Source organism: Carcharhinus amblyrhynchos, chromosome 8 (assembly GCF_965287045.1).
Source record: "Carcharhinus amblyrhynchos chromosome 8, sCarAmb.v2.hapA, whole genome shotgun sequence".
Classification (NCBI taxonomy): Eukaryota; Metazoa; Chordata; class Chondrichthyes; order Carcharhiniformes; family Carcharhinidae; genus Carcharhinus; species Carcharhinus amblyrhynchos.
The window spans coordinates 9976198-10000389 of record NC_137331.1 but is presented as its reverse complement, the minus strand read 5'-3'; the positions used below and the strand labels follow the sequence as shown (position 1 = coordinate 10000389).

At 45.3% G+C, this 24192-nt stretch overlaps 1 protein-coding gene across 3 annotated transcripts in view; it reads left to right on the top strand.

The window, feature by feature from the left end:
• Positions 1-24192, top strand: part of LOC145346438 (transcriptional activator GLI3-like) — a 350295-nt gene that overhangs the window by 285016 nt on the left and 41087 nt on the right. For all 3 annotated transcript variants that reach the window (XM_080193632.1, XM_080193634.1, XM_080193635.1), the window contains 3 exons: positions 11947-12163; positions 12404-12517; positions 18003-18143. In XM_080193632.1, coding sequence (XP_080049758.1) covers positions 11947-12163; positions 12404-12517; positions 18003-18143 — 472 coding nt within the window. The remainder of the gene's footprint in view (positions 1-11946; positions 12164-12403; positions 12518-18002; positions 18144-24192) is intronic.

Here is a 24192-nt window from a genome sequence, read left to right as displayed (position 1 = left end):
TCCAGCAGCACTGTCCTGGAAGGCATCATTCAGCATGGCAGTAAACATCATGCTGAACAGTGTGGGTACAAGCACACAGCCCTGTTTGACGCCATTAGTGACTGGGAGTGCCTCAGAGGATTCTCCGTCATCCAGTACTCTGGCCGTCATGGAACTGGCGTACCATCTGAATGAATTTGGGAGGGCAGCCGGACTTTGATATGATCCTCCACAGGCCTTGTCGGCTGACAGTGTCGAAGGCTTTCGTGAGATCAACAAAGGTTGTGTAGAGCTCGCGATTCTGCTCCTGACACTTCTCCTGAAGTTGGCGTGCAGCAAAAATCATGTCAGTAGTCCCACGGCCTTTGTGGAAGCCACATTGTGCCTCTGGAAGCAGGCCTAGCTCCAGATGAGTGACCAGACTATTTAGCAGGACTCTTCTGAGGGTTTTTCCTGTGATGGAGAGCAGTGAGATTCCTCGGTGGTTGTTGCATACTTGACGATTGCCCTTCCACTTGTAGAGGTGTACGATGGAAGCGTCTTTAAGTTCCTGAGGAATGGATCCTTGCTTCCAAAAGGACTGGAACAGCTCGGTGAGCTTCTTGGTAAGTACAGGACTGGCAGCTTTGTAGATCTCTGCAGGGATGGCATCTGCCCCTAAGGCTTTGCCACTGGATAGCTGGCTGACAGCTTTCGTGACTTTGGCTACTACCGCTGAGTCATCCATGGCACTGTTGATATCGACCTGGGGAATCCTGTCTATTGCTTCATCCTTAATAGATGAAGTTCGATTGAGGACGGCTTCAAAGTGTTCAGCCCATCTCTGCAGGATCTGAGCCCTCTCTGCAGTGAGAGTTGTACCATCTGTACTCAGGAGGAGGGAACTCCCATGAGATTGAGGTCTGTAGAGAATGTTGAGGACTTTATAGAACTGTTTCAAGTTGTTTCTGTCAGCGTATCCCTGTATTTCATCTGCCTTGGAGCTCAGTCAGGCATTCTGCATTTTATGCAGTTTATTCTGGACTGTCCTATGAGCACTGGTAACAGCATTTTTCTTGGCAGCTGAAGATGGGTCGTTCTGACAGGCCCAGTGAAGACAGTGCTTTTCAACAAGTACAGCCTGTATCTCCTCATCATTCTCATCGAACCAGTCATGCTGCTTGCAGGTAGAGGGCCCGAGCATATTCAGTGCAGATGTATGGACAGCATCCCTGAAGTGTTCCCAGTCGTCCTCCGTGCTGCCTGTGAGGTGTAGGTCAGCAAGCTTGATTTCTAAGTGTTCAGCCAGCGCTGAAGCTATGCTCGGGTTCTTTAGCTTGGCTGCATTGATTCTTTTCATAACCTTGTTTCCTTGTGGTCGCCCCTTGGGTCTGATGTGGAGTCTCATTTTGGAGACAATGAGCCTGTGACACGTGGCCTTGGTAACTCTGACATCCTGCCAGTCTTTTCTCCTGACAATGATACAGTCGATAAGATGCCAGTGCTTAGAGCGGGGGTGCATCCAGGAGGTCTTGTTACGGGTCGGCAGACGGAAGGTTGTGTTCGTGATGAGGAAGTCGTGTGCTGCAGAGGTCTTCATTAAGAGTAGGCCATTACTGTTACACTTACCCACTCCATGTCTCCCAGTGACTCCCTGCCAGATTGCAGAGTCACACCCTACTCTTGCATTGAAATTGCCAAGCAAGATCAGCTTGTCGGTACTGCTCACTGCTGATAGTAGGGTGTCTAGTTCTTCGTAGAACCTGTCTTTCATCTCGGTTGTTCATTGTGGGGGCATTGGCGCTGATCAGGGTGGCTTGACGTCTGTTCTGTAGTGGAAGCTGTAATGTCATAAGCTGGTTGTTCACACTCTTGAGTAGACTATCAAGTTTCGGAACAAGGTGACTCCTGACGGTGAATCCAACTCCAGCATCATGACAGTCATCGATGCCGCAACCGCTCCAGAAAAAAATGTATCCACCTCCAATTTCAGTCAACTGACCTACGTTGACCAAAGGAGTTTCACTCAGGACTGCAATGTCAATGTTGTATCTTGCAAGCTCTCTGGCAACTAAGGCTGTTCTTCTCTCTGGTCTGTCTGCTTTAGGGTTGTCCAAAAGCATGCGCACGTTCCAAGTGCCAATGGTGAGCTGTGTCACCTTGAGTTTTATTTTGTTTGTTTGACCGCAAGATGGGATCCCCACCAGACACGGTAAACTGGCCAGGGTGTAGTGAAGCAGGCAATGTTTAGGGCACCTTTTCTAGCCCCTTCCTAATTCTACGGAGGTGAGCAGTGCATTCCTGAAGAGGTCTGCTCAGTCGCCCAGGTAGACGCCGAGTTTCACTTCTGCTTCGGTCAGTAGAAAACGACCATTAGACCTGAGCCGCCTGCGTGCAGGTCCGTGACTACAGCTCCTAGTGTATCCACACCTGCTGCTTTGTCACTCGCTCATCACCACAGGACTTCAAGGGTTGAATAGGACACTGATGATGATGATGGTGTTGAGACTAGTGCTTGATTTGGATTAAAGTGAGGGAGGGTTGTGCAGCGCCAGCCTCGCTCTCTCTTCCCAATTCCCATCTAGGTCCAGTGGCAAGACAAGAGTCAAGATGGCTGGAGGTGGCACTAGGTGCAGTGGATGACCAGGACGTCTTCTGTGTCTTGGCCTGCTCTTCGCGTTCCATGACGCTTGCAAAGACCGCCTTCTTCACCGTTGGACCTGCCATTGATTTCGTCCGCTCAATCCGCTGGAACCTGTCTTCACGTGCTGGGATGCTAGCCGACGGGTCTGAACCCTCAGTGAGATAGGGAGATGCCTTTCGCTACACATTTGCTCAATCACATCCTCTCCATCTTTGCTGTCCATGTCCCCATTGAAATGATTACATTCTCTCATCTGACTCAAGAACAGCTTCTTCCCTGCTGCTATCAGGGAAGATGAATGGACCTACCTCACATTAAGTTGAACTTTCTCTATATCCTAGCTATAATTGTAACACTGTGTTCTGCACTGTCTCATTTCCTTCTCTGTGAACAGTATGCTTTGTCTGTATAGCATGCAAGAAACAATACTTTTCACTGTATACTAATACATGAGACGATAATAAATCAAATCAAATCAAAATCAAACCAAATCATTCTCCTTGGTACATATGCCAGCATCCCTTAAGTTTAAGGGATACGGATTTGAATGTATTTGGCTGTCAACTGGACAAGTATGTATTTCCATGACTGGTTGGAACACACAAAGTATTATCTGATCCTCCGCTCCATCACTGAAACCCACTATTTAAATAGGAAGGCCAGGGTAATTCCCAGCTTCTTTTCCCCACCACTAGTCATCATCATCTTGTTGCAATTGTGTAGGGTTTTGGAGAGACAACATCTGGAGTATTGTGTCCAGTTTTGGTTTCCTTATTTTAGGGAGGATGTGGTGGGATTGGAGGCAGTTGAGAGGAGGTTCACCAGGTTGATTCCAGGGATTAAAGGGCTGATGTATGAGGAGAGATTAAACAGTTTGAACTTGTACTCACTGGAGTTTAGAAGGATGTGAAGAGGTCTGATCGCAGTATAAAAAACACTAAACGGGATTGATAAAGTAAACGTAGACCAAATGTTTCCCCTTGTGGGGCAATCTAGAACAAGAAGTACAAGTATAGGTTGGGAGGCAGTAGATTTAAAACTGAAATAAGGAGAAATACTTGGCGCAGAGGGTGATGAATTTGTGGAACTCGCTGTCCCATAGCGTGACTGAGTCCTGAATCCTTAAAGGTTTCAAGAAGGACATAGATATATTTCTGATTTTTTAAAAAAAATGGCTTAAAGGCATATGGAGAACAGGTGGGGAGGTGGATTTGTGACCGGGTAGAAATTAGCCATGATCTGATTTAAATGGCAGAGCAGGCTTGAAAGGCTAAATTTGCCTACTTCTGCTCCTAATTCTGATGTTCCCATGTTAAATCACCCTCCCATTTATTCTTCTTTCTCCCTCTTTGCCTTCAAAAATAAGTGCGAGGAGCTCATGGATTTCATTGTGACAAAGGTCAAAACCATCTGTTCAGCTTCGGTGACTTCCTCCCTTTCCCAACCCATTGATCTATTTCCGCTTCGGATCTCTCCTCCCTTCATCCTGAATTTGTAGTTTTCTCTATTTTCTCTTCTATCTCTCCTCATGTTCTCTCTTAGCTCAATTTGTCAGTGAGACCCACTACTTGCTCTCTAGACTCAAAGCTGATGGTCATCCAACATCCCTTCCTTGGCTCCTTGTTAGTTGCCATTGTTTTATCTTCTCAAGGTCTGTACCCCTCTCCTTCATATTTTGCCATCATCATCCTTTCCTCAAAAAAACCCGACATCTCTACTTGCAAACAACTATCCTATCTTCAACCTCGCTTCCTTTCCAAAGCCCTTGAACATTATGTTGCCTCCCAAATTTGTGTGCATCTTCCTCAGATATTCATGTTAGGATCCCTCCAATCAGGCTTTCACTCCTGCCATAGTATCAAAATGGCTCAGGAAATCACAAATGACATCTATCTGACTGCGCTAAAGGTAAACCACCCCACCATATCCTTCTCAGGCAGTCTCCAGTCTATGACAAGGGTGACCACTGCTCCATGTCTCTCCGCAGTCATTTGCTTGGATGGGATTGTACCTGTCTGGTCCCATTCTTAACTATCCAGTCATAGCCTGAGAATTATCTGCAGTGACTTCCTGGATTGTTACCCATGGTGTTCCTTCAGGATATGTGTTGGCCCCTCTTCATCTACATGGTCCCTCTCGTTGACACCATCCAAAAACACAAGGTCAGTTTCCACATGCACATTGACCAAACCCAGGCTCACCTCACCTCCACCTCTCTCGGTTTCTCCACTGTTTCTAAAATGCCAATGCTTGTTTAGAATGTAGGAAAATAGCGGTAATGGTGGTGTGGTGAACTTCAGATTTGTCTGTGTTTTCGCCTGCATCTGTATGAATGTAAAAAGTGGTACCATAAAAATGTGGACAAACCGTCCTTATGGACCATTTCCCTAGAATGCTACAGCATGATGTCATCTGACATTTAAGAAAAATGTGTAATTTTCTGGGAGTGTTGCTTGTCAGCTACCTGGTACAACTACCAACAGACCTTAGTTTTTAATGTTGGAGTAATTTATTAATGAGGCAACAACGTTCAAAGCAAACCTTTGCAAGGCTTCAGGCCAGCAAGTTCAGTCAAGACCAACCAGTAAATAAGAATTATAAACCCAATTAGAACAGTATGGTCTGACCTTCAAGGGTCAGATGGCAAAGCACATATGGGGATTGGAATGACTTATTGCTCATTGACTCCACTCTATACTTTTTTCAAGTCTTTCCGTGCTTTTGGCAATCTAAGGGTTAATTTCAATTGCTGCACGTAGCTATAATGTTACCCAGTGTAGAAAACAAAATCTGCTTAGTAAATATAAATTCCTCCTTGAGAAAGATAGAAAATTTAATAACATAGCCAAAATTTTGTGAATTGGAAACAGAGAATGCTGGAAAATTTCAGAAAGCCTGGCAGCATCTGTAGGAAGAGAGAACAGGGTTGACATTTTGAGTCTGTTTGGCTCTTCATCAGAAAAGAGAGAAAGGAAAAATCTGTTAGATGTTACTCTGCAATTGGAACAGATTGCAAAAAAAGTGTAACAATCTTGAGAGCAAGATAGATGACCAGGGGTGGCCTCTTGCCATATCAGCAGGAAAATCACTTTGACAGGTTGTAAGTTGAAAATCACTTTGACAGGTTGTAAGTTGAAAATCACTTTGACAGGTTGTAAGTTGACCTACTTAATTCTGAGGGTCACAGACAGCACAGAAGGAGACCATTTGGCCCATCAAGTCTATGTTGGCATAATGGGTGATCAGTGCTAGTTGATAGGCTGGAAAACCTAGAAGGAGTGTTTTTTTTGCATTGAGACAAAATTTTTGAGATGTATGAAAGGGGGTTAAGATGGTAAAGAAAGGTCACAATCTAAAGTTGTTGAACTCAATGTTGAGTCTTGAAGGTTGTAACATGTCTAACCAGAAGATGGAATGTTGCTCCTCCAGTTTGCAGTGGGCTTCACTGGAGCATTTCTCCAGGCCAAGGATGGACAATTGGGCATGAGAGCACAGTGCTGAGTTAAAATGGCAGGCAACAGGAAGGTTGGGGCCATTCTTGCGGATTGAGAGAAGGTGTCCTGCAAAGTGGTCACTCAGTCTATGTTTAGACTCCCCAGTGTAGAGGAGACCATTTTGGGAACAGCAAACACAATCTACCAAATTGAAGGAACTGCAAATAAAACACTGCTTAACCTGAAAGGAGTGTCAGAGCCCTTGAATGGTGAGGAGAGAGGAGGTAAAGGAGCATCTTCTGTGATTGCAAGGGAGGTGCCTTGAGAAAGGGATGGGGAGTTAGGTGTAATGGAGGAGTGGACCAGGGTGTGATGGAGGGAACGCTTCTGCTCTTAGTGTTCAGCATTATGAGAAATTTTGATAAGAAATTGTTTCAACTCAATTATGTATATAATTGTGACACAGTGGTTAGCACTGCTGCCTCACAGCACCAGGGACCCGAGTTTGATTCTGGGTTGGGTCACTGTCTGTATGGATTTGACATGTTCTCCCCATGTCTGCATGAGTTTTCTCAGGATGCTCTGGTTTACTCCCATGTCTGAAAAACGTGCTGGTTAGGTACATTGACCTGAACAGGCACCAGAATGTGGCGACTAAGGGAATTTCACAGTTACTTCATTGCAGTGTTAATGTAAGCCTTATTTGTGGCTTGTAAATAAACATTACTTTAAAAAAAATAATAATTCCTTCATGCTTTAGAGCCATATAACCACTTTGGAAGAGTCGTGACTGTTGTAATGAAGGTAAATGCAGCAACTTATTTGTCCCACAAACAACAACAAACCATCATTATATGCGTTTAGTGGTTTTTGCTGAGGGATAACTATTGGCCAGGAGAATTCCCCTACCCCTCTTCACGTTGTTCCATAAGAGCTTTTACGTCCACCTGAGACGAGAAATCAGGCCGTGGTTTAATGTAATATCCAAAAGTCAGCACCTGTGAAACCCCTCCGATTAGCACTTCCATCTGGCATGGTTTACTCTATGATCTTAGGCTTCTCGTGGATGTATTTCCACGAGAGCCACTACCTCCCCAGTGCTGCTGCTGAGCAAAACTATCTGCTGGCCCCTGATTTGCCCAGTTAGAAGTCTCACAACACCAGGTTAAAGTCCAACAAGTTTATTTAATAGTAAACCCACTAGCTTTCGGGGTTTGCCCCTTCGTCAGGTCAGCGGAGAGTTCTGGTCACAAACAAGGCATATAAAGGCACATACAGTTTACAGAATACTGATTAGAATGCGAGTCTTTACAGCTAATCAATTCTTAAAGATGCAGACAATGTGAGTGGAGATAGCATTAGGCATAGGTTAAAGAGATGTGTGTTGTCTCCAGACAGGACAGTAAGTGAGATGTTGCAAGCCCAGGCAAGTCGTGGGGATTAGAGATAATGTGACATGAACCCAAGATCCCAGTTGAGGCCATTGTCACACGTGCGGAACTTGGCTATCAGTTTCTGCTCAGCGACACAGCGCTGTCGTATGTCGTGAAGGCCGCCTTGGAGAACGTTTACCCAAAGAGGCATTCGGCCTCTGATTTTCAGGTAAACGTTCTCCAAGGCGGCCTTCATGACATATGACAGTGCAGAGTCGCTGAGCAGAGACTGATAGCCAAGTTCCATACACACGAGGACGGCCTCAACTGGGATCTTGGGTTCATGTCACACTATCTGTAACCCCCACGACTTGCTTGGCCTTTCAACATCTCACTTACTGTCCTGTCTGGAGACAACACACATCTCTTTAACCTATGTTTAACGCTATTTACACTCACATTGTCTGCATCTTTAAGAATTGATTAGCTGTAAAGACTCGCATTCTAATCAGTATTCTGTAAACTGAGTGTGTGCCTTTATATGCTCTGTGTGTGACCAGAACTCTCCACTCACCTGACGAAGGGGCAAACCCTGAAAGCTAGTGGGTTTACTATCAAATAAATCTGTTGGACTTTAACCTGGTGTTGTGAGACTTCTTACTGTGTTTACCTCAGTCCAACTCCGGCATCTCCACACCCTGATTTGCCAACAGCTCTTGACAGCCGGGACTTCCTGCTCCTGGGGTCCTGATCCTGTGGATGGCTGGTGGTTTGCTAATTTCTTGATTTGCTTGTCATTTGGAAGGCCTTCTCCATTGGCGACAGTGTGGGTCTTTCACTGGACCTCCAGCCAGCAGCCTTGACTCCTGTCACCTTAAAGTTTCCCCATTCGTCTTGATGATTTTAAACATGTTGCAAACAACCACTGGAGTTGCTTCTGTCAGTATTGTCAAAAGCATTTTTTGTGGTTCAGTTTTTGATATACTAAAAGAAAGAAGTACTGACAGTTTTAAATCAGAAATAGGTTACAGAGCTGTCAGATTTCAAGAAGCTAGAAAGAAAAGTCAGTCGTAAAAGTTTTAATATCATAGTTCATTTTAATGATACTACTTTTTAAAAATTGTTTGAAGTTGAAATTATTAAAATTCTTAATGAAATGACTTGATGCAAAAGTTCGTAATTATTTAATAACGTTTTATTTCAATAATAACTATTGGACTGAGCAGAGTCCAGTAACTGAATACACAATTGGGAGGAATAGAGTTGCTATGTTGTACACTCCTAACTGGTTTTGACAACTAATATAAGCATCATGTTGACTGCAGAATAGTCTTAATATGATTTCCTGTATACTAACAATGGTCTGAGAGTACAGTCAAATAATGAAGTGATGACAGGTATTAGCAAGTGTAATGTGCTCTAATAGACATTTAATGACATTTAATTCAAGGAGGGAGAAGAGCCTTCCCAACGGAATAGTCTATCATTGAATCTCATTGATCACCAATTTAGGCAGTTTCATAGTGGAGAGGTTAATCCATCAATTCCTTTAACTAAACAAGTCTGATGGAAATTCTGTAGGTGACACTCAGTATGGTCTGAGCTTTCTGTCTTCACAAGTGAATGAGTGATATGACAACCATGAAGCTTACAACAGATTTAAATGATTGATTTTTTTTTCTCTGTTTGTAATAAGATCTCGAGACATATGGAAAGACTTAGCTCATGCCAGGATTGAAATGTACTGCATTAAATGGAAAATGAAATATGAATATATGTACAAAAGTGTACTTCACTGACATTAAATCAAATGCATTTTGCCCTGCAGTTGCTAAGCTTTTGCAGAGTGTGAATTTGACAAATATCCTAATTAGCCTGTAGTAAATGCTGGGTAACCTTGGCAATATTTTTTAATGGGAAGAAGGCTTAATTGTGTTGCTTTTTTGATGGGTAATTTCCACGACTTTAAAGTGAAGTTTCAAGTTTTAGTTAAGGTTTCATTTCTCCCACTGTGCAATCCAAGGATTTGCACACACGATAACATTAAAGCACACATTTCTCACTCATGGCTTAAGTCTGGTTCAAAATGTTTCATTTGATGATTCCAAGTGTAGTAATCACACTAACCTGTGCTCACGTGGTTATAGTAATTCTGCTTTATTGCAGTCGATCAGAATGAGTTGTTCCAAGAATTCCTCAGTTCCCAACCTCTAGTGAAATTAGATAACATTTAAACCTCCTTCAGTTATATCTTTTTCTTTTCACGGTCCTTTTTGCTGCAACTCCTATAAGAGAGTAATGGAGTTCCATTGCTGCAGTGAAAGCCATTCCAAGCTTTCACCAAAAGACACACAAGTATTGTGTATTTCTTGGCCTTTCAGTGTATTTCACCTGGATGTTCTATTTATGTTCACTTTAATAAATAGACTTAAAGGATTTGATTTGGACAGCTTTGGGCTACATCCCCAATAAGACCAACCTTCCTTTTATTCTCAATATGGGCAACTTTGATCTCCCATAATGGGTGAGATTTTGTTAAGTGGAAAATTAAAATTGAAAAAAAAAACTATAAACCTGCTTTCAAACCCACTCGAATCCACAAATTTCCACCTTTAGTGGAAGTGGCCTGGGGGACAACCTAATCTCAGAAACCAGGTTCCCCATTTAAATATTTGACTGAAACTGTATGCCGAAGAATTTATCTCTGTTCCAGTTTTAGCACTGAGATAGCTGGAGTCTTGGACAACTGGAAATGTGGCAAATTAAAGGGGGGTGAGGACTGCTGATGGAACAGGTCAGTGCTTTCCCAGCAGTGCTTATAGGCCAGAAGAACAGACAGAACCTTGATTGCAACAAGTGAGAAAGAGACAGAACAATCCAAAACAAGATGTAGTTTTCCTGCCTGCAACAAGTATGAGCATATGATTGTTTCCCCCCTCGCCCACCTAGTACTAAATATGGAAAGACCTTCAATCCTCAGTCTTGAGCAGCTGATCTGATGTCTTCAAATATTCCTCTTTATCTCCCAAGCAAGAATTTATACAATCCAACTGAAAGAGAAATCAGCCTACATCCAGTCATTACTGTCTACCAGAAATGGGTGGCTTATTTTCAACAGAAGTTGCAAAATGGTGATTCTCCATCAATCTCAACCATCTTAGTTCACTTGCTACTCTATTAGTCTTACATAGACAGTCTGGGCCAGATACTCACTGCCCTTGACCCCATAGCAGTATCCAAGAAGGATTGTTACTTGAGGTCAAAGTCTAACATGGTTCTAAATTAGATTTGAAAGTTTTGATAGTTGTTCTAGTGGCTCGATGTGAGTCCCTTCAGTGAGATACTAGGCTATATAAATCAGTGAGGTCATACATTTGATCAGCATTCTGTGATGTGTTTGCATCAACAGTTGAGGTTTCTGTGGACATCCTGCATGTCCAACTACAGTTGCTGGAAGAATGATTTTTTTGAAGGGACAGGATCCAGTCTGATTCTGATGTTTCCTCCTCATAAGCCCAAAATTTACACAGGGACAATGTTCAATCGAGCAAGGGACTTCAGCAGGTATTGATTATGTTCAGGAGTGGAGGTGGTGAGAGAATTGATATGGGGGGGATGGAGTGGTTGGAGGAATATTGATACTTGTTGTGCTTATTAGATATGTTAACCATATGTCTGCCCAGTGAACATCACAGTTCTCTTGTGCAACTTGTTCAGAAGTTGGACTGTGTGTGTGTGTGTGTGTGTGTGTGTGTGTGTGTGTACGGCTGCCTGTAGCAATTAATGGTCGAAACAAGATAAGTTCTATGTAAACAACACTTGCAATTACATTGTGTCTTTTGGTTGAGCAATAAATATGGGCTGGGGATCAGTCCCCTGCTTTCCTTTGAATAGCACGATGGAATCTTCTGCATTCGCCTGAAAGAGCAGAGGAGGCCTCAGTTTATGTATGAAACATCTAAGACAGCACAGTTTACTGAAATGTCAACGTAGATTTTATGTATCAATCTCTAGAGTAGGTCAATAGTGGAGAGATAAAAGAGCAAATGGGCGTTTTAACAGTTTTTGTCTGCAGTTAGCAATATTTTACATGATCTTTGTGCATCTGGAATATTTAGTGTTTTTATTAGTACAGCTAACTTTCAATTTATAAAGGTTTAAAATTGTATCCACTTAATTCCGTATTGCTCAATTCAAATGGTTGATTTATTTTTAACACTGAATTCCTGCTTTGTTATGTTATTTGGGTTGGAGAATTCAAATTATTGGCCACTTTCTAACGCAAAAAAAGCGGAATTATCCAGTAAGCTGTTTACCGCATTCCCAGGTAGAAAAAAAACAGCGCTTCTAATGTGAAGTTGGATCTCAGTTAACTTTTTAACTTGAAACCCTTTCAGATTGAAACTCTGTTAATTCTTCTAGTTGTATGTTCAGAACATCAGGTACATTTTAATATACAGTGCATAACGAAATATATTTCTTTATTCACCCTACATGCCTACCATGTGATTCTATTCTGTATCTTATTTCTACCTAGTCCTGCTCTGAGTTTCCCTTACCCTGCTACGCCAGTTGCCATCCAACAAATGCACCATCAGATAATGAGCCGTCAGCAAACTCTGGGCTCTGCCTTCGGCCACAGTCCTCCTCTTATCCATCCTGCTCCAACATTTGCTCCTCAGCGCCATATGTCTGGCCTGTCAACTGTACTGACCTCTGCACAGATCACCTCTTGTCCATCTGAATCTGCACAGGTAAGAGATCACAAGAAACAAGGTGGAAATCACAACTAAAAGGATAGTTATAGATCTATAAGGAATTATTTTATTGGCTAGGCTATTGCTATGTTATTCTGACGATATAATACAATGACTCCAGGACCAGATTCTGTTATCATTTTAATCAATAATAACTGGCGTCAGTGATATATTTCCGACAATTTAACTGTGTTTCCTTCAATCATGCTTTAAAATAAGTTTTTTTTTGTCTTTTAGAGTAAGCCTACAAGTGAGTCTGCAGTGTCCAGCACAGGCGACCCAATGCAAAATAAACGCTCAAGGATTAAACCTGATGAAGAACTGCCGAGCCCAGGTGGTGGGAGTGAACAGGTATGGCAGTAGGTTCAATTAATCAGCACTCACTCTTCCCTTCATTGCAGACACAATCTGTAATATACACCATTTTCACTAGAGTGCTGAGGGACCAATTACAGAAACGGTTATGTCCTTCATATTGTTTGCTTTCTCTTTAATATGAAGGTGATTAAATATGGTGTTTTAATTTATGGTGCGACTTCAAGAAATGTCTTGGGTGGTGTGTGGGAATGTATTGTGATGGTGATACCACATTCAATCTGCGCAAGCCATCCCTGTCTTAAATCTGATCTGGCTTTGCAGTCACTGTCTCCAGGCTGCCTTCCAGTGCAGTAATATTGCTCTGAATTCTCCGATGAGTGCCATTGAACATATTCCTGTGCATTTTGGAGTCAGGTCAGCGGTCTCAAGATAAGGAAGGCACATGCATGCCCATTCTGACAAGTTTTTCCCCTCATTCTTTCCTCTCAGTACCCATCCCCTGGGGCTTCACACTTGGTGTATTATATCTTCAAATCCATATTTTGAAGTGCCCTATGGGTATGTTGCATCTGCTGTGAATTTCTTAATCCTAATGTGAAATATGTTTAATGCAGTGAGAGAGCTGATGCTCCCATTTATTCTCTTATAAGATTAAACTGAACCAGCTGAGGAACAGGGCCCTGTGCACGGCACAGCTGGTAGCGTGACTTGGATCTGCAGGTTGTACATCATGCTCTACAGATTCTGTCCTGAGACCAGTATCTGCAGTAAACAGCATCCTTCAACTACAATTCTGAATGAGCAATGGTATAAAATTGGCGCTACCTAACAATTTGAAAACAAATGTTGCTTATTATATCTACCATTTATACATTCGCCAATTGAGAAACCTTTGGAATTAATTTTTCTTCAGTAGTAAGCTGCATGAATACATCACATCAATAACTCCCCAAATGGGTGGGCACATTACTATTTTTGGAACAACTCCCTTATATTTAGAAATTCTGGTGGAGTCTGTAAACTGTTTCCTGCAATGTTCCCTTCTTAAAAAGATGTTCCTTAGTTACATACATGTATCAGCTAGTACTTACATTAATCAATCCTGACACGTCAGCTGACATTTTGTCACGATACATATGATACCTTTTTAATTCAACAGTTTGGATGGTTTTGATTTGTTTGTAATTCGTTGGCTGTCGGAATGTGAAGAAATTTTAACCTTGCAATATTTTGTACTGCTCAATGACCATCTTAGAACTAGATGCGAGGAAAATTAAAAAGTCCTCCCGGGAGAACCCCTGGCCCCTTTAGGGCTTGAGCAGGAGCACAATATGCAACTTGAGATTTTCTGAAAACAAAAGAGATATGCTGTCAAAACTTTTCATCTTACACTCAGCAGGACAGATGCGAGAATGCCAAAATTCAAAGGAAGCAACAGTTTATACTGCATGAGAAAAGGGTGCTGATTGATTGGCGAGCCAGCTTTGGTTGAGATATTTCAATGGAGAATGCATCAAGGAACTACTGTCCTCCATGCTTTCTCTTGTTTTAAAAAAGACACAATGTGTACATGTTCTTTCAGCTTGCAGAAGACACTTCCCTGCATTTGAATATACTTATGAAGTTTCTAGCAAGTGTTAAAAAGCCACATTGAGAGCCTGACTGATAATCTTAAATTGATTTTTAGTATAATTCTTAGAACACTTGGAATGGCTCAACAAGGGCTGTCCATTCACGGAATCACATCCAGCATTAGATATTGTGTTCTGAGTTTTGCAAGCACAGGCTGGTTGAGGACAGTCAGACTTTTCATACTGCAAGCAACCGTAGGGATGTGCTGTTTGATGCAATCCAACAGTTATTGGAGAGTATAGCCCCCATACCTTGCATCGCATGGCACTGACATTCATATACCACATCACTCATATGTATTGTAGGCAGAACATCTTTTTGCAATATGTAACATTAAAAGAAAGAAACGGCCTGAGGCAACTTGGGAGTATGCAATGTATTAGGACAAGAGAGTGAAATTTGCACTGGAAATCTGAAACAATGGACAAATTTTGCAAACTTGACAGGTATTCACTGAGATACAGGGTAGATATTCAGTTTGTTGCCTTGGTGTGATTCCGTGCTTGGATTGGCTGTCTGTCTCAGAAACTGCCTTTAAAATCAATGAAAATTATATAGTTTCTTTAATGCATCAGTTGAACTGCAGAGCCACACCTAGATCTAAACTCTACTCTATATTGTGGATTAAACAAATGTGCTATTGGTTTCTCCTTGTAAGAAAGAATTTACATTTATGTAGCAGTACAACCCAAAGTGCTGGGAACTGCCGATAGGACATTGGCTGTCTCAAATTTTTCAGCCCTCCTCTCCCATTCCAACCTCTCTCCTTCCGAACTTTCTGCCCTTTGCTCCCTCACGTCCAACCCTGACATTGTCATCAAACCTGCCAACAAAGGGGGTGCTGTTGTCATCTGGCATATTGACCTCTACCTCGCAGAGGCTGTGCTCCAACTCTCAGATACTTCCTCCTCCCTCTCCTTGGACCATGACCACATCACTGAACGTCTAGCCATTATCTCCAACACCACCACTGACCTCATTTTCTCCGGATGTTCCCCCCACAGCTTCCAACCTCATAAATTCCCAGTTCCGGACAGCCCACTTCGACCTACTTCCCAAGATCCACAGAAAGGACTGTTCTGGTAGATCCATTGTGTCAGCATGCTCCTGCCCCACTGAACTTACTTCCTCTTACCTTGACTCTATCCTCATTCCCCTAGTCCGTTCCCTGCATGCGGGATTCCTCTGATACCCTGCGTCTTATTGACAGCTTCCAGTTCACAGGCCCTAACCACTTCCTATTCACCATGTATGTGCAATTGCTCTACACCTCCATCCAACACCAGGACGGCCTGAGAGCTCTTCGCTTCTTTCATGAAAAGAGGCTATCCGCCACCAGTCTCCTCTGCCTGGCCAAACTTGTTCTAATCTCTCAACAACAACTCCTTTAACTCATCCCACTTTCTCCAAGTCAAAGGTGTAACAGTGGGTGCCCACGTGGGTCCTAGCTACACTTGTCTTTTTATGGGGTATATGGAACATTCCTTGTTCCAGGCCTACCCAGGTTCCCTCTCACAACTCCTTTGCCGGTACATCGATGACTATTTTGGTGCTTCATGCTCTCGTCCAGACCTATCAAAATTCATCAACTTCTCTTTCCAGTTTCCACCCCTCCATCGCCTTCAGCTGGTCCATCTCGGACTCTTCCCTTCCTTGATCTTTTTGTCTCCATTTCCGGCGATAGACTATCCATTACAAGCCCACTAACTCCAACAACTATCTGGACTACAGCTGTTCACACCCTGCATCCTGTAAGGACTCCGTCCCTTTCTCTCAGCTCCTTCACCTTCATCACATTTGTTCTGACGATGTCGCTTTCCAAAGCAGTGCTTCTAATGTGTGTTCCTTTTTCCTCAACCATGGATTCCCACGTACAGTTATTGACAGGGCCTCAACAGTGTGTAGTCTATCTCCCACGTCATGACCCTCACCCGCCTCCCCTTCCTCCCAGAACAAGGATAAAGTCCCCGCCCACCCCCATTCTCACATTTCACCCCACCAGCCTCTGCATGCAAAGCATAATCCTGCACCGTTTTCGCCAACTCCAGTGTGTGATGCCACCACCAAACATATCTTCCCTTCACTCCCTCTGTCAGCATTCCGCAGAGACCGTTCCCTCCAGAATAACGTAATCCATTCCTCCACTGTACCCAACACCTCTCCCATCACTCATGGCACCTCCCCATGCAATTGAAGAAGGTGTAACATCTGTCCCTTTATCTCTTCTATGCTTACCATCCAAGGTCCAGGTTAAACAGCGTTTCACTTTCACCTCTTCCAAGTTGGTCTATTGCATTCGCTGCTCCCAATGTGGTCTCTATATTGGAGAGACCAAACGTAAACTGGGTGATTGCTTTGCTGAGCACCCTCGTTCTGTGCACAATCAGGACCCTGACCTTCCGGTTGCTTGCCATTTTAAGGTGCAGTCTGCATCTTTAAGACTTGATTAGCTGTAAAAACTCGCATTCTAATCAGTATTCTGTAAACTGTGTGGCTTCACATCCCCAGTTTGTGATCAGAACTCTCCACTCACCTGACGAAGGGTCAGAGGCTCGAAAGCTAGTGGCTTTTGCTACCAAGTAAACCTGTTGGACTTTAACCCGGTGTTGTGAGACTTCTTGCTGCAATGTTCCAGTGAAGCTCAACACAAACTGGAGGAACAGCATCTCATCTTCCGACGAGGCACTTTACAGCCTTCTGGTCTCAACATGGAATCCAACTTCAGATGATTTGCTCTACCCCACCTCAACCCCTTTTGTTTTAATTCTATTTTATTTAATTTTTTTTTTACTGTTCTCTACCTTTTCTTTCTTCATTGTCTTTCTTCATTTTTCTTTCCCCCTGCTTTATTCCCCCTTCCCATACCTTTATTCGTCCTTTGCTTCCCCTTTTCTAAATTTTACCTCTGTCCCATTCACCCTCCTCAAGCTGCCCACCCCCCCTCCCCAATCTTCATCTTTCACAGCTTACCATCACATTTTAGGTTCTCTGCCATTTGGCCATTCATACCCTTTATTCTCTCTGTGGACAGCTATTAACAGATTTTTCCCCCGGTTTCTGTGGCTATGGCTTATTCTCTCACCCTGTAGTATAAATATCTTCCACTTTCTATGCCTTTCAGCATTGACAAAGGGTCATCTGAACTCACAACATCGGCTCTTTTCTCTCCTTACAGATGCTGCTGAGATTTTCCAGCATTTTCTCTTCTGGTTTCAAATTTTAGCATCCACAGTAATTTACTTTTAACCGAAGTGCTCGTTAGGCAACGAAGACATTTTGAAGTATAGCCATTGTTGTAATGGAGGAAATGCATCAGTCGGTTTGCACATTGCAAAGTCCCTAAAATGAGTAAGATAATGATCAAACCTATTTACTAATGAGTGCTTATTTGGGGATAATTATGGACCATGGTACTCAGGAGAGCTCCCCGGCTTTCAGAATTGTGCCTTTGGATCTCTTATCTCCATTTGAAAAGTCTGATGGGAATTTGGCTTTACATTTCATCTAAAAATTGGCACCTAATATGATGTTCCTTCAGTCTTATACTGATTTGTCAGGCTGAATTTTGTGCTTCAACCTTAGGAGCGTAGCTTAGTCCCACAACCTACAGAGAGTCAGCATGGGCTGAATGGGCTCCTTCTGTGCCATAATGACACACTGACCCTATAACCTTCTGACTCATGGACAAGAGCACAACTTCCGAGACACGTCTTGTCACAGTCATCAATCCTCAGCACTGTTTTTGAGAATTTCAGCGAAAGCCATCTGATTGCATTGCAAATCTCAAAGTTCCTTGTGTGAACAGTATGCAAGAGTTAAAGTTTTTGTGCCCACTTGGGTAGCAAGAGGTTTTCAGCGGTGCAACTCACAAGTTTCTCTGTCGCAGGAACAGCCGGAAGGAATAACACTGGTCAAAGAGGAGGTGGACAAAGATGAAAGCAAGCAAGAGCCGGAAGTGGTTTATGAGACGAACTGCCACTGGGAAGGATGCGCGAGAGAATTTGACACGCAAGAACAACTAGTCCATGTAAGTAGTAGCAGACAGGGACTGCTCCTGATTGTACACCATGCTTTGTGGAGGTCAGGTTCTTTGACCTTAGAGTGTCAAGTTTCTTAGCCAGGGGCACCATGAACTAGAGAGCATATTATTTTTTCCAGAGAGCTAAATGGCTACAAAGCTTGACCAATTCAGACATCTCAAGCCGAAAGGAAGCCCCTGTCAAACGTTCTACAATGAATGCTTGTATTTTGCACCAGTGTAAATGAAAGGGTGAATCTTTTCAGGAGAGTAATAGTGGCTCTATTCACCTAATACCAAACTCTTTGCATCATTTCTAAAAGTGAAGCATAAGCTTTTAAGATGAGTCTGATTGGTAAAAGAAAATTACTCAATTATTTCAATAAGTGGATGAGTGAATCTAAAAATATAACCTCGCTTCCCAGAGGGTATTGATCTACATCAGTCCCTTATTCGTGAATGCATTGCGAATTCTGAATGGCTGGATTGTGCGACTTCCATCTGTAGTTCTACACCAGCATATTTAATGTCTCTATTATTCCAGCAAAGAGAGAGAGAGTGTTTATGTTGGTATGTGTACATGTGCGTGAGGAACTGGCCCTATACTTTTCTGGGCTGGCGATCACTGAGAGTGCAGTGTTGTGTCGTGTCCCTGTAGCTTCTTCCTGTAATAACTGACAGCATTGGCATGTGTTGAGTTCCTGTGTCATCTGTCTGGTAATGACAGTGTTGGGTTGTGTTGTGACCCCAGTGCATCTGCCTGTAATCACTAAAGATGTTGGGTCATTTACAGTTGTGAATAAATAAGTTTAAAGTTCGGAAAGTGATAAACTTCACCTGTATTTTGTTTTCTATGAACAGACGTGGCTGCCAGATTTGTTTTGCAATCAATGACTTACGTTAATTAAAGAAACAGGTTTCTTAAAAGGACAGTCATGAATTTAAGTAAATAATTGATTAACTGCTTAATTTTTAAAGATTTAATATTTTCCACCAAGTGCACTCATCTCTGCCCTGCCTCTATTGGCAAAATTCCACAAGTGCTTTTCCCAAGTTGAGCAGATATGATGATTGTTGGCGGAATGGTGATTCAATTGGAAAAACGTCACGGCCAAGCTGGATCATGTCTTCATCCAGCAGCAAGTGTGATAGCCCATGGACTGTTTTTCTCACTAAAATTGAGATTGCCCACTTGGTTGCTTAGCCCTTTCTTTCTTTACCACTAAACCAAACTACCTCCTAAAGGTGGCCCAGGCTTAAGACTATTATTCTCTCCTGTCTTCCCTCGTGCCCTTTTCTAGCCCAAGTCACCCACAGGAAAAGCCTCCTGTCTCTTTACACCATTCCCACTAAGCTGCTGACCAGCTAACTCCCCTTCTTGCCTACAAGCTAGCTGACTTCATAAATGAATTTTTTCCTCCAGCTAACTATTCATTAGCATAGGTATAGGAGAAGGCCATTTGGCCCCTTAAGTCTGCTCAACCATTCAACCAGATGAAGGTTAATCTTCTACTCAATGCCGTTTTACCCACTATTCCTATATCTCTTGATTAGCATCTGTCAATCTCTGCCTTGAATATACTCAGTGAATGAACATCCATAATCCTGTAGGGTAGAGAAATCCAAAGACTCAGAAATTCCTCCTCATCTCAATCTTAAATGGTCTACCTCTAATTCTGAGCGTATGTCTTATGGTTCCAGACTCACCAGCCAGGGACAACATCCTTCCTACATCTACCATGTCGAGCCTCAGAAGAATCTTTTATACTTCAATGAGATCACCTATCATTCTTCTAAACACTAGAGAACACAAGTCCAGTTTCTTCATTCTCTATTCATATGAATCAAGTAGTTGTTACGGCTTAGAAGAAGACAATTGTAAACCTCTTCTGCACTCTCTCCAATGTATTCACATTCTTCCTATAGTGTGACACCCAGAGCTATACACAGATTGGAGAGAGGGTGGTGGAGGCAGTTTCAATCAAGGCACTCAAAAGGGAACTAGATTGTTATCTGAAAACAAAGAATGTGCAAGATTTCAGGAATAAGGCAGTGGATTCAGATGTGTGCTCTTTCGGTGGTCTAGTGCAGACTTGATGGGTCAAATGGCCTCGTGCATTGCAAAGATTCTGTGATACATGGATAAGATCACAGAACTCCATCCTGAGGAGTGTGAATGTCTCCTGGAACAAAGTCTGTAGGTAACTTTCCCCCTCCTTGATATGTTGCAATTTCTGCAGCTCAGCCTCCAGCTGAGAGACTCTGGGCCAGAGTTCCTGCAGTCTCGGACACACTGCAGATTTATTTGCTGTGGATCACATAGGTACCCACAAGCCCTCACATTCTTCAGCTGCCACATACCGCCTGTCCTGCCAGCTTTATGAAATTTAATTAATTATTTCACTTATTACATTTTTAATTAGTCCAGCCTGCATTTTCATTCTTCTTATTTCAATAAATCTTCTGCTTATTCCAATTAAAATGTCTTAGTTAAGATAAATAATATTCACTAGCCTTACTATCACTAATAAAGCCTTACAATTACTAAAATTACCCCTGTTTTGAAAGGTAAATGACAAAAATACTCACCAACCAATCAACCACTTATTTTGCTGTGATATTTCTTTCAAAGCATCAGCTGTCATTCACTTTCACAATAAAAGCACTTTATCCTTGCAAACTACCACGGCATCTTCAACTTCCTGTTTCTCCCCAAAGTGCTTGTGTGTTGTATCTCAAACACACACTGATCCTTTTGGTAATTCCATATTTAATTTTCTCCATTCATGCAACAGCATTCACATAGCCCTAACCAAAGTTATAAATGATCTCCTCTGTGGCTGTGATGCACTTTATCTCCATGACCTCTTTGTATCTCTTGATATGGTTGCCTATTCCAACTCTATCCACCAACTGTCCTGCATTCCCTGGTTCAGTGGGACTTGCCTATCCATTTGTAACCAAAGAATCTCCAGAAATAGCTTCTCTTCCTGCCTATGCATCATTGCCTCTTGTTCCCCTAAGAGTCTCTCCTTAACCCCCTCCTCTTCTTCCTCTACATAACTTTCATCCATGGACCTGAAGAAAGCCCAGCTTCCACAGCTTGCTGCTTTGTTGTCTGACATTTTCTCCAACATCCAGTCTTGTGTTAGCTATAAGACAAACATTGGGAAGACCCTCAGCTATTATTTTATGCCCCCCACGCCATACCAATTGCATCTGCTCCCATCCACTAATATAGCCATTTGCAGTGTCCTAATTGTCAGCTGAACTGAGCTTTTTTTGACTCCATCTCCACGCCATCATATAGAAAGCTTACTTTCACTTTCATGACACCCCCTGTGTCTGCTCCTGCCTCAGTTCAGCTGCTGCTGACACACTAAACATGCCTTTGTCATCTCCAGCCTTGACTATTCCTGAATCCCTTGGCAGGTCTCATGCCAAATTTGGCTGCTCAAGTTCTAACTTGCGCTGAATCCTGTTCATTCGTCATTCTTGTACTCTAACCTCCATTGTACTCTAACGGCCCATCATCACCTCTGATTTAGAATTTCCCACCTTTTTGTGTTCAAGTTCCTTCAGGGCCTTGATGCTCCCTGTCTCTGTAAGCTCAACAGCCCGACAACCCGCTCAGAACTCAGCCTTCCTCTGCATCAGGAGATTCCCAGTCGCCCACTGGCGGGATATTATTTAGGCTCATTAATTAGCTAATTAATGCCCATTATCTGTGAACAGGTTGCAGTTTAGTGGTGGCTCAGGCACAAAATGGAAGCTGCACACTTCCCTGCACCCTGCAAAGCACATTCAGCAAACCCTATTGGGTTGCAGCTGGAGTTAGGGGGTGAGTTGGTCCCCTCATAATCTGGCACTTCCCCTCCTCAGCAACCCCCATCACTTAACTTTGTCTCTCCTACCTTTCCTCCTTGCCTGCCTGCCTCCATCACTCGATCTTCCTTCCTACCTCAGTCCCTCCGTCTCTCTCTCCCTCCCTCCGTCTCTCTCTCCCTCCCTCCGTCTCTCTCTCCCTCCCTCCGTCTCTCTCTCCCTCCCTCCGTCTCTCTCTCCCTCCCTCCGTCTCTCTCTCCCTCCCTCCGTCTCTCTCTCCCTCCCTCCGTCTCTCTCTCTCCCTCCCTCAGCATCTCTCTCTCCCTCCCTCAGCATCTCTCTCTCCCTCCCTCAGCATCTCTCTCTCCCTCCCTCAGCATCTCTCTCTCCCTCCCTCCGTCTCTCGCGCTCTCTCTCTCTGTCCCTCAGTCTGTCTCTCTCCGTCACTCCCCCACCTCTCTCTCTCTCCCTCCCCTACCTCTCTCTCTGTCTGCCTTCCCCTCCCCTCTCTCCCTGCTCCCTCTCCCCCCTCACCCGCCCCTCCCCCTCCCCTCTCCCCCTCCCCTCTCCCCCTCCCCTCTCCCCCTCCCCTCTCCCCCTCCCCTCTCCCCCTCCCCTCTCCCCCTCCCCTCTCCCCCTCCCCTCTCCCCCTCCCCGCTCCCCCCTCACCCTCCCTGCTCCCCCTCCCCCTCCCTGCTCCCCCTCCCCCCATCCTCCCCTCTCCCCCTCCCCGCTCCCCCCTCGCCCTCCCCGCTCCCCCTCCCCCTTCCCGCTCCCCCCCACTACCCCTCCCCCCATCCTCGCACCCCCCAACGCCGCACCCCCCAACGCCGCACCCCCCCATATCCCCGCTCCCCCCCATATCCCCGCCACTCCCCCCGCCCCTCGTCCCTCCTCCCACCCTCTCCCCTCCCCCTCCTCCCCGTCCCGTCCTCCCTCTCCTCCCCCACTCCCCCACTCCCCCTCTCCCCCTCTCCCCCACTCCCCCTCTCCCCCACTCCCCCACTCCCCCTCTCCCCCACTCCCCCTCTCCCCCACTCCCCCTCTCCCCCACTCCCCCTCTCCCCCACTCCCCCTCTCCCCCTCTCCCCCTCTCCCCCACTCCCCCTCTCCCCCTCTCCCCCACTCCCCCTCTCCCCCTCTCCCCCACTCCCCCACTCCCCCTCTCCCCCACTCCCCCTCTCCCCCACTCCCCCTCTCCCCCTCTCCCCCACTCCCCCACTTCCCTCTCCCCCACTCCCCCTCTCCCCCTCTCCCCCACTCCCCCACTTCCCTCTCCCCCACTCCTCCTCTCCCCCCTCCCTTTCCCACCTCCCTCTCCCTTCCTTTCCCGCTTCCTCTCCCCTCCGCTCCCTCTCCCCTCCGCTCCCTCTCCCCTCCCTACCCCCTCCCTCCGCCCTCCCCCTCCACTCTGCATCTCCCCTCCCCTTCCCCCTCCATTTCCCTTCCCCTCATAAGAACGTAAGAACATAAGAAATAGGAGCAGGAGTAAGCCATCTAGCCCTTCGAGCCTGCCCCGCCATTCAATAAGATCATGGCTGATCTGTCGTGTCTCAGTTCCACCTTCCCGCCCTCTCCCCTCCCCTTCCCTCCTCCGCTTCCTTCCCCGCTCCCTTCTCCCCTCCCTTCCTGCTCCCTCTCCCCTTCGCTCCCCCACTCCTCCCCCCTCCCCACTCCCCTCCCTCTGCCCTCCCCCTCCACTCCTCATCTCCCCTCCCCTTCCCCCTCCATCTCCCTTCCCCTCCCCCCTTCCCCTCCCCCTTCCTTCCCCTTCCCCTCCCCCTCCCTTCCCCTCCCCCTCCCTTCCCCTCCCCCTCCCTTCCCCTCCCTTCCCCCTTCCCCTCCCCCTCCCTTCCCCCTTCCCCTCCCCCTCCCTTCCCCCCTTCCCCTCCCCCTCCCTTCCCCCCTTCCCCTCCCCCTCCCTTCCCCCCTTCCCCTCCCTCCCCCTCCCCTTCCCCCTCCCTTCCCCCTCCCTTCCCCCTCCCTTCCCCCTTCCCTTCCCCCTCCCTTCCCCCTTCCCTTCCCCCTCCCTTCCCCCTTCCCCTCCCCCTCCCTTCCCCCTTCCCCTCCCCCTCCCTTCCCCCTTCCCCTCCCCCTCCCTTCCCCCTTCCCCTTCCCCTCTCCCTCCCTCCCCCCTCTCCCCCTCCCCCTCTCCCTCCCTCCCCCCCCTCCCCCTCTCTCCCCCTGCCCTCCCTCTCTGTCTCTCTCCCTTTTCTCTCCCTCGCTCCCTCCC